This window comes from Sminthopsis crassicaudata, chromosome 6, assembly GCF_048593235.1.
Source record: "Sminthopsis crassicaudata isolate SCR6 chromosome 6, ASM4859323v1, whole genome shotgun sequence".
In the NCBI taxonomy this organism is placed as follows: domain Eukaryota; kingdom Metazoa; phylum Chordata; class Mammalia; order Dasyuromorphia; family Dasyuridae; genus Sminthopsis; species Sminthopsis crassicaudata.
In genome coordinates this window covers 255,941,504-255,958,076 of record NC_133622.1, presented here as the reverse complement: position 1 = coordinate 255,958,076, position 16,573 = coordinate 255,941,504, and the positions used below count along the sequence as shown (strand labels likewise).

General features: G+C 63.7%; 1 protein-coding gene across 1 annotated transcript in view; it reads left to right on the top strand.

Annotated features, from left to right (window-relative positions):
- KCNQ1 (potassium voltage-gated channel subfamily Q member 1) overlaps positions 1-7,347 on the top strand; it is a 214,734-nt gene extending 207,387 nt beyond the window's left edge. The window contains exon 16 of the mRNA XM_074272375.1: positions 6,021-7,347. Coding sequence (XP_074128476.1) covers positions 6,021-6,233 — 213 coding nt within the window. The 3' untranslated portion in view covers positions 6,234-7,347. The remainder of the gene's footprint in view (positions 1-6,020) is intronic.
- The last annotated feature ends 9,226 nt before the right edge of the window (positions 7,348-16,573 follow it).

Here is a 16,573-nt window from a genome sequence, read left to right as displayed (position 1 = left end):
TCTGTCTCTCCCCCCCAGTCTCTCTCTCTCCCCCTCCCCCATCACTGTCTCTCTGTCTCTATATCTCTCTCTGTTTATCAGTCTCTGTCTCTGTCTCTGTCTGTCTCTCCCCCCCCCCCCAGTCTCTCTCTCTCCCCCTCCCCATCACTGTCTCTCTAGTGCACACTCCCACTCACACACACCTGCCTGGGACCCCTCAGTGGAAGACTTGCCTAAAGCCACAACCTCTCTGATCCTCTGGACCAAGCACCGGTGGGGGGATGTTTTGGGGAGCTCCTTCTTTGCCCCCCATTGTTTTTCATCACCGCCCCCCAGGGACAGGAGGCCGGCCTGGCCAATCGGAGCCTCTGCCCCCGGCACTGGAGGGGCCCAGGGGAGGAGCCGGCCCGCCTGTGCTTAGGGTCAAGCCTCTGCTGCAGTTGAGGGCCAGGGACGACCACAGGGCGGCATTCCCGGGCTCCGGCCCGCCGGCCCAAGGAAGCTCAGGGGAGGGTGCAGGCAGCCAGGCAGAACGACCCGGGAGCCCCAGCGGGGAACTCCCAGGGATGGTGCAAAGAAGGCGGCCCTGCCCAATTCTGGGCTGGCAAGCGGACGGAGCCAGGCGGGCCCGGGGCCAGGGCTGGCTGAGCCCGGCTGCCTCCGGGCCCCTTTCGGGCTCAGTGACTCTAGAGGGCCCAGAGCTACGGTCCGGGGACGTCCCCCACGCCAGACTCTGCAGACTCGGGGAGCTGGGTGGGAGCTCGCGGAGCCCCTGGGGCCCCTGGCATTCTAGAGAGCGCTCCCAGTGGGCACCAGGAGAACTGGCTCAGCCCGCCGGGCAAAGGCCAAGTTCAAGTCACTGGCGCCCACGGAAAGCTCTTCGCCGGCCTCTGATACACAGACTCCAGGCAAGAATGGGATCAGTCAGGACCAGCCCCTGGTGGCCAGTGGCTCCCAGAGAGCCTCCTGTGGCCTCGAGGTCAGGGCCCCCACCTCCCAGCCCAGGGGGAGGGGGCCGGGGAGGAAAGGTAGAGGGGCGGGCGGGCATCGACAGGTGCTAAGGGAAGGCTGTAGGAGAGGGGGCCGGCTGGCCATTTGGAGGGGACCAGATAGTTGGGGAGCCAACCCCCCGCCCCTGCTCGGCTCCCCAGCCCCCTCTTCCTGGCCACAGGGGTCTGTGCAGCCCCTTACCCGAGGGCACTCTGGGGCACCCATCTGTGTGGATCCCCCAGCTCCAGCTGAGGTGTCCAGGGGCAGGAGTGCCGAGGGGCTCGGGTGCCCCCAGAGACGTCTCTCCCCTTGTTCCCCCCAAAATAAGGAACCTAAGTGACCCCAAGAGAGGGGTTAGATAAGGTCCCAATCGTGTCCTGTCACAGAGGCCGGGGGGGAGCCCTTCTCGAGCCCCTGAGCCTCCTTCCCAGCCTGGATACGGGGGTCCCACAGGTTGTTCCCCACAGAACAGCACGAACAAGGGAGCCGGACTGGGCTGGAAAAGGCAATCCTTGGGGGGCTCAGCCAGGGTCTCCTCCCAGCCAGAGCCCCAGACCTGGCTCCCTCTAAAGAGCTCCTGCCCCTCCACACACTCACCCACACTCACTCACACACACTCACACACATTCACACACACATACACACATTCACATACACACACACACTCACCCACACTCACTCACCCACACTCACTCACACACACACACATACACACATACACACACACACACACACACTCACACACACACACACTCTCACACACACTCACACACTCACCCCCTCACCTGTGTCCCCCCTCTGCCACAGACCGCCTTCCCCTTCTTCTCTGGACTCCCGGGTCACCCCCGAACCTCAGGCCTGGGGAAGGGCCATTTCCCACGTCCCCACGAGGGCCGGCCGGCCCAGCTGGAGGCGTCCTCCCCGGCCCGGGCCCTGCCTCCCGGAGGCCTCCGCTCGGAGTCACTGACACGGCCCCTTTTGACAGACACGTCCCTTGAAAGATGCTTTTTCCAGATTTTCTTTAGAAAACCGCCCGGTGGCCACATCAAACAGCGGCCCGGTGCCTTTGGTCTAATTACCCGAAGCCGCCGGGAGAGCGCTAACTAGCCGTTCTTCCTGCTAATTGCTTTCTTTCTCTGCTGGGAGCCGGCTAAGTCATCTGCTTATTAATCTGGAGAGCCGCTTCAGGACATAAAGAAGGCCTTGTCTCCAGGGCCAGTTGATAATCGTCGAATGGCCAGGGAGGGCTGGGGCGCGGCTCCGAGATCTGGCCGGACAGGCCGGTTCCACTTCCCGCATTTCTGGGAGCGAAGAGGTCTCGTCTCTCAGACCTGCTGGGAGCACTCTCGGGGCCGGCCCCCCATGGCCTCCACCCGGCCCGGCCTCGGCCCTGCTCCCCCAGTCCCCCACTCCGGCAGCACCTGATCCCGTGTCCGGACCGAGCCCGGCGGCCGTCATTAGGCCCCGGTCAGTTCCGGGCTTTGGCTGGGATTTTCCGGTCCGTTTCCCTGGGGCTGCTGCCCCCCTTTGCATCCTCCCGGCTTCTCTGAAGTTTCCACTTTGGGGTAATTCTGTAGTGCTCCGGAACACACCGTTGCCCTCCCGTTCCATGACATTTTCCGCCACTGGAGTGCATGGATGTCAGCCTCTTTTTCTGCTCAGACAGAACAGGGTCAGCACCAACCCAACCACAAATCCCATCTGAGCTCCTGGCCCCAGCACAAAGCCCGGGACCAGCCCTCTGTCTGCCCACGGAGCCGCCTCCTGCTGCGCCCCGACGTCACTCTGCGCACAGGAGGAGCCTCGCGGTGACTGCTGGATAGGCCTGGGAGGAGTGCGGGGGACCTGGGACTTCCCGGGGGCTCCCCTGAGATTGTTTCTTGGTTTGTTGATGTGCCGTGGGTCCCACAGTGACCCTGTAGCCTCCTGAGCCCATCTGCCCTTCCAGTCCTCCGTTCCGGGGCCCTCCTTGCCCGCACGCAGGTCAGCAGGTGCCGAGGGCCCCTCGGGAGCGGCTGGCAGCGGCGGCGGCCCTCTGCAGCACCAGGGCCCCGGGGAGGCTGGTCTGAGATGTCGTGAGGGTAATCCCTGCCCTTAAGGAGCTCAGAGTCACACCAAGATTAACTGGGACGGTGGAGACACAAAGCAAGGTCTTCAGAGCTCCGGGCTGATGTTCTGGCCACTGCCCTGCCCTGCCTTTCCAAGAACCCCTGAGGCAGTGAGATGGAGCCAGGACAGGCCGGGAAACAGAGCCGACCCCCCCACGCTGGGCAGTGCCCTCAAGAGAATGCTGTGCCTTAAGGGAAGGGGCCAGAGCAGGCACGGGGAGACTTCTGGGCACAGGGAGGCTTGCCAGGCCCAGGGAGGCTCCTCCTCCTTTGAAAGGCTGCCGGGCAAGCTGGGGGAAAGCTGGTGGTAGCGGGAGGTCCGGCCCAGGAAGGTCTGGTCACAGGGAGGAGAGCCTTGGGGCAGAGCACTGCAGGAATCTGGGCAGAAGTGCCCTCTGGCCCCCAGGGCCGCCCCCCCAGCCTCCCCACCCGCTCCAGCGCAGGCCTGCGGAGCCTTGGCCGGCCCCGGCAGACAGGCAGGGTCTGCCCGCTGACACAGAACTAATCACCGGCTGGCGGGCTTCCCCCGGCCAGCTGCCGTCACCGTAGGGCGAGCCTTGCCCACTTGGGCTGGCGCTTGCTAGGGGACCCCAGTTTCCTCCCAGCCAGCCAGGCCGCCCCAGCCCTCTCCCGCCCCCAAGGCCTCAGGCATCTGCCAGAGCATGAGCCGCCCCAGAACGGGCCCACGTGGGCAGCGGCCTGAGCCTCCCGGAGACCCGCCAGTCTGTCAGCCCCGGCTCAAGGAGTGCTCTGTGGCCCCCGGGGCGCCGGGGCCTTATCTCTGCTGCGCTGAAAAATGGAGGAGCCTGGGAGAGGGGAAGGCGGGGTGTCCCCCGGCTGGCGGCGCCTCCACTCCCCTTTCGGGGGTCGCGGGGCCCCGTGCGTTCAGCCCGGCCAGGGCCTCGCTCGGTCTCCTCGCTGTGGACGCGGCGGGGCGGCTCCTTAGAACCAGGGGCCGGGGCGGCCCCACATTCCCAGCAGCCAGACGGATGACTCAGAGCATTCCTTTCCAGCCCGCTGCCACCTTTGGCGGGGGCCCTGAAGCTGCGGGGGGCTTCTGGAAGTCACGGGCCACTGGGCTCCCCCTTGTCACCCAGATCTGGCCCCGAGCCTGGACGCGCTCTCCCGGATCAGTCCTGCTTCACTGCCCTCACCCCCACTCTCCTAGGCCGCCCCCTTCCCAGGAGGGCTTCCTCGACACCCCGCCCCCCATCCAGCGGCACTGGTGGGGCCCGTCCCAGAACTGGCACCCTGGAAAACCACCGAACCTGAGCTCTCACCCCCAGAAGGAACTCGGGCCACTTAGTCCAAGCAGGGCGCGCTCAACCAGGGCTCCCCCGGCTCCTGGGCAGGGCAGGCTCCGGCCTCCACTCCGGGGGGTTCTCGTGGTTACGGCTCCTTACTTTGGGACCACAGGCCCGGAACAGGGGGTCCGAGGACATGTGGCCACAGCTGTAGCCTGGGAGGAACCTCAGAAATCCTCTAGTCTTCCAGATGAGAAAACTGAGCCACAGAAAATGGGGGTCCCTCCAGTGACGAGCGACCCCGTCAGAAGAAGAGCCCGCAGTCCACCCCTTCCACCCCTGTCTCCAAGGGGGCTTGTTGGGGGAGGGGGCTTCCCGGCCATCTGGAGCCCCTTCTCCGGGACCCCGGAGCCCCCGCCCCCAGCAGGCCACAGACTGCGGGGCTCTTGCCCAGCTCTCCATGACGGGAGGGAAGGGAAGGAGCGTTTTGTCCCATCTCGGGTGGACCCGGCTCAGCTAAGCCAGAAAACTTTGAGCGGGTGACCGAACCCCCGAGGCCTTTCTCGGGCCCCCCCCCCCACTGCAGACCAGGGACCTTGTGGTCATCGCCCGGCAGGAAGGTCCGAGGGCATCAGAAGCCTGGCCCAGACCCGGCCTCGCTGCCCCGACCCGGCACCCTCCGAGAGGTTCTGGACAGTCCCATACACCTCCACATCCTCCAGTGAGCTCTTCCGCTCGGGAACCAACCGTGCTAAGGACCCAGGATCCCACGGAAGAGCGATGGAGAGAGTTCGGATCCTTCCCCAGGCCCTTCCTGGCCGCGGGACCCTGCACGAGTCCCCAACCCCGTTTGCCCGAGTGATGATGGGAGACGGAAATGCCCTTGGTGGCTAAAGTCCCCGGCTGCGAGAGCCCCTGCGCTTCCTCGGCCCTCCCTCCCTCCCCAGCCCCTGGCGGCCCGGCTCCCATCGGCACGGCGCCCTCCCAACTGCCGCCATCTCTTAGTGGCCAAAGGCGCCCCATTCTCCCTGACCCCTCGGGAGTCTCCCCGCTCCTCCCCGCCCCCCTCCTCCGGATCCCGCCCTCCGACCGTGGTGCTCCCTCAGGACTCTGCCCCGGCCCCCGGCTCTTCTCCCTCGGACTTTCCTGGCTTCCCAGCGCCTCAGCTTCCACTGCGGGGCTCCCCTCCCCTCTGTGGGGCTCCAGCGGGCTTCCAGGTCATTGGGGGTGGAGCCGACGCCTAGGTTTTGGGGGCACATCCTTGTCCCATGGGGGCTCCCCTTTTCTCTGTAAGGCCGTTGGGAGTGGAGCCGACGCCTAGGTTTTGGGGGCACATCCTTGTCCCATGGGGGCTCCCCTTTTCTCTGTGAGGCCGTTGGGGGAGGAGCCAATGCCTAGGTTTTGGGGGCACATCCTTGTCCCACGGGGGCTCCCCTCCCCTCTGTGGGGCTCCAGCGGGCTTCCAGGTCATTGGGGGTGGAGCCGACGCCTAGGTTTTGGGGGCACATCCTTGTCCCATGGGGGCTCCCCTTTTCTCTGTGAGGCCGTTGGGGGTGGAGCCGACGCCTAGGTTTTGGGGGCACATCCTTGTCCCACGGGGGCTCCCCTTCCCTCTGTGGGGTCGTGGGGGGAGGAGCTGACTCTCGGGGGCCCACCTCCTCCCCGCGGGTCCTGAGTAACGGCTGCTCTCTCCCTGCAGGTGATGCAGATGGACCAGAAGCTCAACCTCATCACTGACATGCTCCATCACCTGGTGGCCCTGCAGCAGGGGGACCCCAGGGCCGGCGGCAGCAGCGGCAATGGCGGGAGGTCCTCCCAGCGGGCCGGCCCCGAGCTCTTCCTGGCCAATAACACCCTCCCCACCTATGAACAGCTGACCGTCCCCAGGAGGATGCCGGACGAAGCCTCCTGAGGGAGGCCTCTGGGCTCCCGGCCCCCGGGGTGGAGGCGGGCTGGGGGACAACGGGAAGGGAGGGCACGGAAGCCTGCCTCCCCCACCCTCCCCCCTTTACCCGCCTGGAGGACCACGCGTGGCCGGAGAGCTGAGCCGGCCTGCCCGCAGAGCAGCGGGCATCCTAATGTCGGCCTGGGCCGTCCTCCCCCATAGCGGGGCTAGAAAAGTAGCAGAGCCCCGCCATCCAAAAAGACCCCAAAGTGGGGAGCGTTCTCGGGGTCCCGAGTGGCTCCTTGGAAAGGGGGCTTGGATTTGCAGGCGCCCCGCCCTGCTCTCCTGTGCGTCCCTGAGCCTCTGAGCTGGGGGGATACCAAGCACAGCTGGTGGCGGCCTGGGCCCCCAGCCAGGGACCCCGAGGGGAAGGTCACAGGGAGCGACCCCCTCCTCTTCTCCCAAAAGGCTTTCCTTTGGGAAAACCAATGGGACCTAATGTGAGAGGGCTCCTCCGGCCTCCGGCCCTTCCCGTGCCTGGGGGGCTCTCAGGGGCTCCTTGCTCTCAGGACAAGCCTGCTCCTCTCCCAAGGAAGGAGCTTCCAGCGGGCTGGGGTCCTGGGGAGCCCCTCGGCTCAGGGAGCGATGGCTTACTCCTCACGTCCGGGTGACAAAAGTACCTTAAAGGGCCCCGTGTTCCTCCTGATGGCCTTGGGGGGGGGGGGGGCGCTGGCTTAGCCAGACTTTGACAACCAAAGGTTTCTTGCTGGAGAAAGAAGGCAGATTGTCCCACCTCCACTGGCTCTGGGCCACAGGGGGCCCTGGGCTTAGAAAGGAGAGCTCCCAACATGGCCATGGGCCCCCCCAGCAGCAGCAGCAGGCCTGCTGGGCTTCCTAGGCCAACTGAGCACTCAGGGCGCTGCCCCGCGGGGGACCAGGGGGCTGCTTCTCCCCGGCACGTCCTCCCGGCCGAGGGCACGGAGATCAGAGCTGGCGTAGGAAACACTTCTGGGCATTAGGATTTCTGGCAATCAGAATCACTTGGGGATGATTTGGGGGTTCGCTTCTTAATGAGGGTCACAATGTAATTTCAGGGTATTCATCTTCCATCCATTTCCTAATAAATGCAGACTGTTCTGTGGTTTGCTGGTTTCCAGCCCTCTTCCTTCCCTGTTCCACCCAGGCCACGGCCAATCCCCCGCGGTTGTACTTGGTGGGCGTCCTCTCACCCAGGGCCCACCGCCCGCCCCCCCGGCCAGAGCCAAGCAGCCAGGCTCCTCTCCCAGAAGGGCCCCGGGCTCCGGCTCCGCTCTCTGTGGGCCAGGGAACATGCAGGCCCGTGGGACAGCGTCTGCCCAGCCGAGAGATCACAGCTTCGGTGACTCGGTGCCCCCCAAAAGCCCTGGGTGCTAGCCCAGCGCCACTTCCTGCTCCGTGCCACCCCCGGTAAAATGAAGCTCACTGTGCCCCTGCTCCCCAAAAGGACTGGGGGGTGACAAAAATGGGGCCGCCTTATTGCTCCTGGAGAGTGCGGCCCTCTCCAAGCTCCAAGCCCAGGCTCCCCTCATCTGCACAGGGATCAAGGAATGAGAGCTTCTAGGGACCTCAGGTCCATTTTACAGATGAGGAAACTGAGGGTCATTGAGGGGAAGGGACCACCAGGAGACCTATCCAGAAGGTCAGCGGGCTTCCTCCATCACTGGAGGGCCCAAGCAGAGGCTGAGTGAAAGGACACTGCAGGAACCACTCCAGATGGGGGGGGGGCGACTCTCCTCCTGCTCAGAGGCTATGAGGAGGGCAGAGGCCTTAGAAAATGGAGCTCCCTACCTGGTAGTGGGGGCTCCTCCTCCTGGATCCCAATGTGGAGCCTGCAGAGAGGGAGTGCCCAGGAGAAGGAGAGGGATGGACTGAATGAATGAAGAGAGGGAGGGAGGGAGGGAGGGAGGAAGGAAGGAAGGAAGGAAGGAAGGAAGGAAGGAAGGAAGGAAGGAAGGAAAGAAGGAAGGAAGGAAGGAAGGAAGGAAGGAAGGAAGGAAGGAAGGAAGGAAGGAAGGAGAGAAAGAGGAAGCAATGGAATTTGTTCCAAGATCAGGGCCCGTTGAGGTGATCTGGCCAAGGGGAGGGTGTGGCCAACAAGAGCTAAGACTAAGAAAAATCCCGACATCCCTTCTGGCCGTGACGTTTGGCAGAAGCCTCTTGCCAATGTAGTCAGAAGAATTCAGGAAACACACACAGCCTGATGGTTGGTTCAAGGTCTCTGCTCTGAGACCCATGAACTTAATAGAGCTTCAGAGTTGGATGGGGCAAATCCTTCCTCCTTCCTCCTCCTCCTCCTCCTCCTCCTCCTCCTCCTCCTCCTCCTCCTGCTCCTCCTCCTCCTTCTCCTCCTCCTCCTCCTCCTCCTCCTCCTCCTCCTCCTCCTCCTCCTCCTCCTCCTCCTGCTCCTCCTCCTCCTCCTGCTCCTGCTCCTCCTCCTCCTCCTCCTCCTCCTCCTCCTCCCACCCAACAAGTGGACAACCACCCTTTGCTTAAAGACGGCCAGTGAAGGAGCAGCGCGGGCTCCCCCGGGAGGCTCTTCTCCCACGGACCACTCCCTCTGGCCAGGTCTGCTTGAGCCTCAGAGAGCCAGCCCAGGGCCCTTTCTCAGCCTCTTTTAGCCCGGCACCCATCTCTGCCAACGCTCACACAGCTTGTGCCTCAGGTGAATTTGAGACATGGGCCGACTGGCACCTGAGCGGAGGCCCACCCCCGGTGGCGGTGAGATCTCGGGGGGCTCCCTGGAAGAAGCGGCTCCCTCGGCCCCCTTCCCTAAAAGGTCCCTCCGGCCGGGAGCGGACAGTTGCAGGAAATGGGGAGCTGGGGGACCAGGAGGCGTGGCTCTCAGGGCACGGAGGATGTACTTTGCTCGACAAGGCTTATCCATGACAAGAGATTTATTGTTCCTTTTTGCTGTGGTTTATTGGGGGGAGAGAAAATAAATGCTTCTTAGCTGAAAAAACTAAATTAAGTTTGAAATTAAAGTAAAAGGTTTCCTTTCCCGCCCAGCTCTGCTCTAACTCCTTCCCCACCACCACCGCTTCAAGTCCTTCCCCTCCTTCCCTTGCACACAGTAGGTGCTGCACAAACATTTACTGATTGACCCCCCTGATCCTGAGCCCAGATCTTCCTTCTTTTGGCTGAGAATCTGCGCCATTTACTGCTCGCCGTAACTGGGGTCAGGGGGTCTGGGTCCACAAGGTCCCAAGGGCCAACCTTTGACCTTTATGGCATCCCAGTTTGATCCATAACAAAGGGGCTCCTTCCATGCCGGGAGGCCATGGCCCCCCCAAAACTTTGCCCAAGCCCCCGGGGCTCCCCTTCCCACTGCCTCCTCCCACCTTCCCCCAACCCACAGACAAAAGCCTCTTCCCGCTCCAAGTGGCCCCGACTTCCTGGGCTCTCTCCTTCCTTGTGGTTTTGTGCTGCCCCCCCTCCCCCCCTTCCAGCCCCCTCCCACCCTCTCCCAAGCCCCCTGGATTTAACCAAAGGCTCGGGGGGAGTGAGGGACAGAGTCCAGCTTGCCAGAGTGCCCTGTTTCCAAGGGATCGTGACAAAAAGAGAGACAGGTAGCCTACTCAGGGGGCAAGCTCGCGGGTAACAAAGCACTTCGGGGATGTCTACACCCGCTGTAGAAGAGGCCGCCGGATTCTCAGACTGGGAGAGACCGCGAAGTCCGCTGGTCCAACTTAACTTGAATGGCAAACCTGCCCCAGACACTGGTGAGGGGCCTGCAGCCGCTGCTGAGGCAGGGAGCCCCCTCCCCTGGGGCCTCCCCCTCCAGAGAAGCTCTTGGAGGAGGAGAATTCCGCAGCTGTCCATTGTTCTAGCTCCCCCGGGGCCACTGAGCCGAAGCCTCCTCCCCAGGGGGCCTTTGACCTGCGGCCTGGACCTCTTTGCAGGGGGCCTGGGTCCCTGAGGCCTGAGGAGCTCGGGAGGTCTGCAGCCCCTCCGCCCCCTCTTCCTGGGCTGGCCCTGCACGTGGGGCTCCCCCCCCCAACCTGGGGGGAGGAAGGTTTGGGGGTGACCAGCTCCTGTTCCGACAGCCTTTGCTGCCCATGTGAACGACTCCTCCCTGGGGGCAGGCCAGCCTGGGGGGCTCCCTACTAGAGTCTGGCCTGGGCCCGAGTGCGGATTGTGCGCAGGCGGCCTCGGCCCCGGATTGGAAGGGACCCAGACAATCCCGTGCATCCTCCAGCCTCGGGTGTGCCAGCTCCTCCATCCGGAGCCTCCAGGACAGCTGTCCCTGTCCCTCCCCATCCCCAGTCCACGCCCAACCACGGACAGCAAGGCCTCAGGCCCAAGCCCAAGACCCCCACTCACTTCTAACAGACAAATTCTGCACCAGCTCGGGGGGAAGAGAGTCCGGCCTCCCTGCCTCCATCCCTGTGACCTTGTCCCCCCACCCCAGACCCTGCTGGGGGGGGGGAGGGGGCAGAACCAGTCACCTCCTCCATGCAACTTGCTCTCCAAGCCCCGTCAGTCTGCCCCTGAGGACCAGAGAAGATGGTGTCTCTACAGGGTCCTCCTGACCTCAGGGCTGGTGCGCTACCCACTGTACCATCTAGCTAACCCAGGAGCCGCCTCCCACTGCCCCATGGGCCAGGGTTGCCAGGCAGCCATCCAGTGCGATGGTGCCAGTTGCTGAGTCCCCAAACTCACAAAAAATGTCCTTTGTCAATTATAAGGTAAAGACATGGACAGGATGGGGGCGGGGGCTACTTGGGGGGTGTTCGCCCTGGAGGGAGGAGACAAAGGAGAGAGCTATTCAGTCCCCCCCCAGTGGGGAATCCTCCACAAGGAGGGAGGGGGCTCTCAAAGCTCACCTAGAGGGCTTAGCTGCGGGGGGCCCCGGGGCCTTGGGGGTGCTCCGGAATGCCAGGCTTCTCTGGCACAGCCCGGAGCTGGGAACAGAGAGAAAGGCGGGGCTGGGGGGCAGGAGCCAGAGATGGGGCGGAAAGCCCGGGGAGACCAGGGATGGGCGGCCCTGAGCCGGGCAAGCCAAGCTGGGGGAGGTGGGAGACAAAGGGCCGAGCCACAGGGGAGGCTGCCTGGGGGAGAGAGACCCCTTTAACCCCCTCTGGCTAAAGGCTGAGCTTCTGCCCATTGCCAAGGCTCCATGACAAGCACAGCCAGTCGTGGGACGGACACGCAAGGACAGACAACAGACAGACACAGGGACACACACATACACACGGGGACACACAAACACACACAGGGACACACACATACACACGGGGACACACAAACACACACAGACACACACAGACACACGGGGACACACAAACACACACAGGGACACACACATACACACGGGGACACACAAACACACACAGACACACGGGGACACACAAACACACAGGGACACACACATACACACGGGGACACACAAACACACACAGGGACACACACATACACACGGGGACACACAAACACACACAGGGACACACAGAGACACATACACACGGGGGCACACATACACACGGGAGCACACAAACACACAGGGACACACAAACACACACAGGGACACACAGACACACATACACACGGGAACACACAAACACACACAGGGACACACAAACATACATAGGGACACACAGAGACACATACACACGGGGGCACACATACACACGGGAGCACACAGACACACACAGGGACACACAAACACACACAGGGACACACACACATACACATGGGGACACACAGACACACACAGACACACAAACACACACAGGGACACACACACATACACACGGGGACACACAGACACACACATACACACGGGGGCACACAAACACACACAGGGACACACACATACACACAGGGACACACAAACACACGAGGACACACACACAGGGACACATACACACGGGGACATACACATACACACAGGGACACACAAACACATACAGAGACACACACATACACACGGGGACACACAAACACACGGGGACACACACAGGGACACATACACACAGGGACACACAAACACACACAGGGACACACACAGAGAGGCCCTCAGGGACAGACAGATGGGGATGCACACAGACACACAGAGACAGGGACACGCCATCCCAGGAGAATTCCACTGGAAAAGGGGCTTCTTCTGCCCTTGGCTTTTGGGGGTACAAGGTTGCAGGGCCCCCCGCTCTGCATGCCCCCCAAACCGTGCTCCCCCCAGCCACTGCAGGCTGCTGGTCCTCTCCTTACACAGCTGCAGCCAGATGTCAACCAGGCAGCTCCGCCTCCCCTCCCCCTCCCGCAGGCCCCCAGGCCTGGTTTTGGCACTCAGCAAACTTGTCAGAAAGGCCGCCGAGGAGGAAAATTTTCCGTTCTCCTCCCGCTTCCGGCTTCGTCCTCCGCCGGCTCCCGAGAGCGGCCCTGACTGCCAGCCTGGCACGGGGGCAGCGGCGCAGCTGCCCCCGCCAATGAAGTGCCCCCACCCCCCTCACAGAGACACAGATACACACGTGCACAAACACCTCTTGAAGCCCCTCCTGAAGCCTTTTTTTTTTTCCACGATCTATGTCTTTTTCAATGGAAAGTTCCGTTGCATTTGGGCCATAATCCATTTTTTAAATTTAAATTCATTTTATTTTCGAGTTCAGATTCACTCCCTCCCGGCTTCCCTTCGGTCTCCGCCGGGAAAGCAAGACCAAGAAGCTCTGTTCCAGACGCAGAGTCCGCTGCCCGCCGGAGGCCGAGTGGAGGCTCTTGGGGTCATCCTGAGGCTGATAAGGGGCCCCTGGGATTTACTGGTTGGGGAGTGACCTGGCCCACAACTGAAGGAAAATCCATTTGGCAGCCCAGTGGGGGATGGGCAGAGAGGGGGGAGACTGAGGCAGGCAGGCCAGCCTCACAGGAGGGAGCTGCTGCAGAGGAAAAACCAACTGGCCTTGTGGACCATGGGGGTGGGGAGGGGCAGTGGTGGGGGAGAGGGGAGAGATGGTGAGGAGTCCAGGGTGGGATGAACCTGACTTGTGACCCCGAGGTGCCCTCCACAAGGATGGGGAAGTTTGGAAGAGAATGGGGGGGGGGAGCTGAGTCCCTTCCCCTTCTTTCCCCTCCCCTCCCTTCCCCTTCCCTCCTCTCCCCTCCCTTCTCATCTCTCCTCTCCCCTCCCCTCCCTTCCCTCCTCTCCCCTCCCTTCTCTCCTTTCCTCTCCTCTCCCCTCCCCTCCCTTCTCATCTCTCCTCTCCCCTCCCCTCCCTTCCCTCCTCTCCCCTTCCCCTTCCCTCCTCTCCCCTCCCTTCTCATCTCTCCTCTCCCCTCCCCTCCCTTCCCTCCTCTCCCCTCCCTTCTCTCCTTTCCTCTCCTCTCCCCTCCCCTCCCTTCTCATCTCTCCTCTCCCCTCCCCTCCCTTCCCTCCTCTCCCCTTCCCCTTCCCTCCTCTCCCCTCCCTTCTCATCTCTCCTCTCCCCTCCCTTCTCTCCTCTCCTCTCCCCTCCCCTCCCTTCTCTCCCCTCCCCTCCCTTCTCTCCCCTCCCCTCCCTTCCCTCCTCTCCTCTCCCCTTCCCTTTCTGTCCACCGGCCCCCGTTCCAGCTGTCTGACGGGCTGCCTCAGTGGGCCTGTACCTGCTTTCTGCCTCACACTGTCCAGTCCCCCCGCCCCGGTTTTGTCCACTATTAAGCTCTTTCCCCACAGTTCCACGGGCACCCGCTCCGCTCATTCCCGCGGTGTCCCTAAATTGGCCGGGGGGCTTCCGAGAGGGGGCGGGTGAGGGGGGCCGGAGCGGGAACGTCTCGCTCGGGGAACAATACAAGGCCAATTGGGCTGGAAAGTGGGGGGGCAACAAACGCAGAAAGGGAGAGGGGAGCCCAGGGCTTTCAAGCACGGCGGGCCTCGCCCGGCGCGCGTTCTGCACTCGCCCTCCTCCCTGCCCGGTCCCGGCCGTTCCGGGTTCTAAGGGCTGTGCTACGGCCCGGGGACGCCGCCAGCACCCGGACCACCCGGCGCTCCGCTGCTCGGGCTGACCCCGGGCGTCCGGCTCAAAGGGCAAGCCAAAGCCCGAGCCCAGCGCTCTGCCCCGCTTCTGGAAGCTTGGGCTCCGCGGCCCGTGCCGGCCCCGCTTTCCGGGCGCTGGACTTCCGTGGGGCGGCCCTAAGACGGCTGGAAAGCCCCCTTTCTGGCGCCCTGCTCCGGAGGCCCCCGGAGGACGAAGCTCTCGTTGGGGGCCCCCACTTAAGAACGTTTGGCCCTTTCCTTTCCCCGGCCCCGGGAGTGGGAAAGGGTCTCGGGGCGGGGAGAAAGCCGGGCCCCTGTCTCCTTTTTAAGTCAAGGCAGAGGACAGAGAAGCTTCCAAAGAGCGGAGGGGGGGAGGGAGGGAGCAGGGGGGAGGGGCAGATCCTGGCGCTTCCCCCCACCCCTCCCCCGCGAGTCTCCTCTCCGGAGGACAGAAGCCCAGGTGTCCTCGTGGGGTCTGCCCGCCTTGGAGTCCCAGGGGAGGGGGAGGGGAGGGGAGGGGGGCCTCGGCAGCCCCCCTCCCTCGCGAAGGGCCATTGCGAAGCCCTGGGCTGTGAAATGCAATTTACCTGAAAGCAAAGGCCCGAGGAGATTAGCTAATTAGGCCGGGGCGGGCCGGGCGCGGCGGCGGGCGGCGGCGGGCGGAGGGCGCCCCGGGCCCGGGGGCGGCCGGGCGGCCGTCTGCCGGAGCAGATGGCGTCCCGGGCGGAGGGAGGCGGCCGCATTCCTTCACTCGGCCCCTCAGATAACCGCGTCGGGAGCACACGACCATCTGGTGGACGCCACATCTTGTGTCCCCCGAACAATGGGCCGGCAGACCTCTGCGGGGAGAGGGCCGTCTCCATGGCGACGCGGCCGGCCAGCCCCCCGGCCGCATTCAGCTCGGGGGGCCCCGCGCTTGTCCCTATTCTTCCCCTGCCATTGTCGCCCCCTGCGCGCTCGCCGCTCCGTGACTCGGGCCCACAATGGGCCGGACTGGTTTGGCCGCGGCCCCCGCCATTGTCTCCGAATCGTGTCCCATTATTGACGTTCTCCGTCCCGGCGGGCGCCCGGAGCATCTGCTGCCCCGAGATGGGGGCTCTGAGCCAGGGCTCCCCCGCTCCCGCAGCCTCCCAGCGGCCTCTCCGAGGCTCCGCTCCGGCCCTGCCTGGGGCTCCCCGGGAGAGGAAAGGGCTGTGGGGCAGCGAGCGCCGGGCAGCCCGCCGGCCCCATTTCCAGATGAAGAAACTGAGACCAGGGCAGGGCCACAGAGCGTCACATTTTAGTGTGAATTCCCCCGAGGAGGGGGAGGGGGGCCGAGACCGTTTGGGCCGGTTGCCTTCTCTTCCCCGCTTCAGCCCCGACCCTTTAGGGGCTCCCTGCTTAACCCAAGGAGGCTGGGGCGCAGAAGAGAACGTACAGCCCACGCCCCGGAGCTTAGGGGAGGGTGGGGAGCAGCCGCTGTCTCTTGGCTTCTTTCCAGGGGGTCTTGGCAAGCCCCTCAGCCTGCTTCAGGTGGCTCAGCTCGGGGGCTCCTTCTGCGCCCTTCCAGCCCCACACCCACGATCCCCTGAGAAGGTCCCGTTCAGGGAAGCCGGCTGGGGACACCCTGCTCCCACCCTGCTCCTCACCCTCCTAAGACTGGGGTGGGGGTGAGGGGGTTCCTTCTCCAGCTGCTGACTAAGGGGCCAGACTGGCAGGAGGGACCAAGCACATCTGCTGAGGCCGGAAGGGAGAAGGCGCGCTCAGGGTCCCCGACAAGGCCTTCAGGCCCACGGAGTCCGGGAGCTGCTCTCCATCACCAGCACAGAACACACAAGGGGGCACTGTATGAGGCTGAGAGGGGCCGCTGAGCTTCCCAACTGCGGGGAGCCGAGGCAGGGGCTGGGGCCATGGGGCCCCAGAGAGTCCCCGGACCGCATGGCTTAACCTACATCCTGAGGCTCACCAAGGCTCCGTGATCCTGGCACTGGGATGCTGAGCCATGCTCTCCGTGGGCTGCACGTCCCAAAGTGTATTTGACCGGACAGTGGCCAGCCCTGCCTCGGTGGTTCAGGCCTGATTGTCTCCTCCTCTTCCCTTTGGGAGGAAGTTTTCCATCCTCTGCCCGAGAGGCAGCTGGAGGTGGAAGGGACTGGAGGTCCGGGTTAAGAGCTGGACTGATCAACCTGGAGAGGAGGCCCTGGGGCATCGGAGAGAGATGGAGTGGGGACTGGAGGGGGCAGGAGCTCACATGTCCACTCGGGTGCTTGCCAGCTGTGTGACGGTCACTGAACCTCATAGGGACCTAACTCTAACTCTATGATTCTCTAAGTTCAAGGCCATGTGGAAGAGGGAGGGGGCTTGTCCTAGGCAGGTCTAAGCAATATCCGGAGGCAGAATGCAGAGG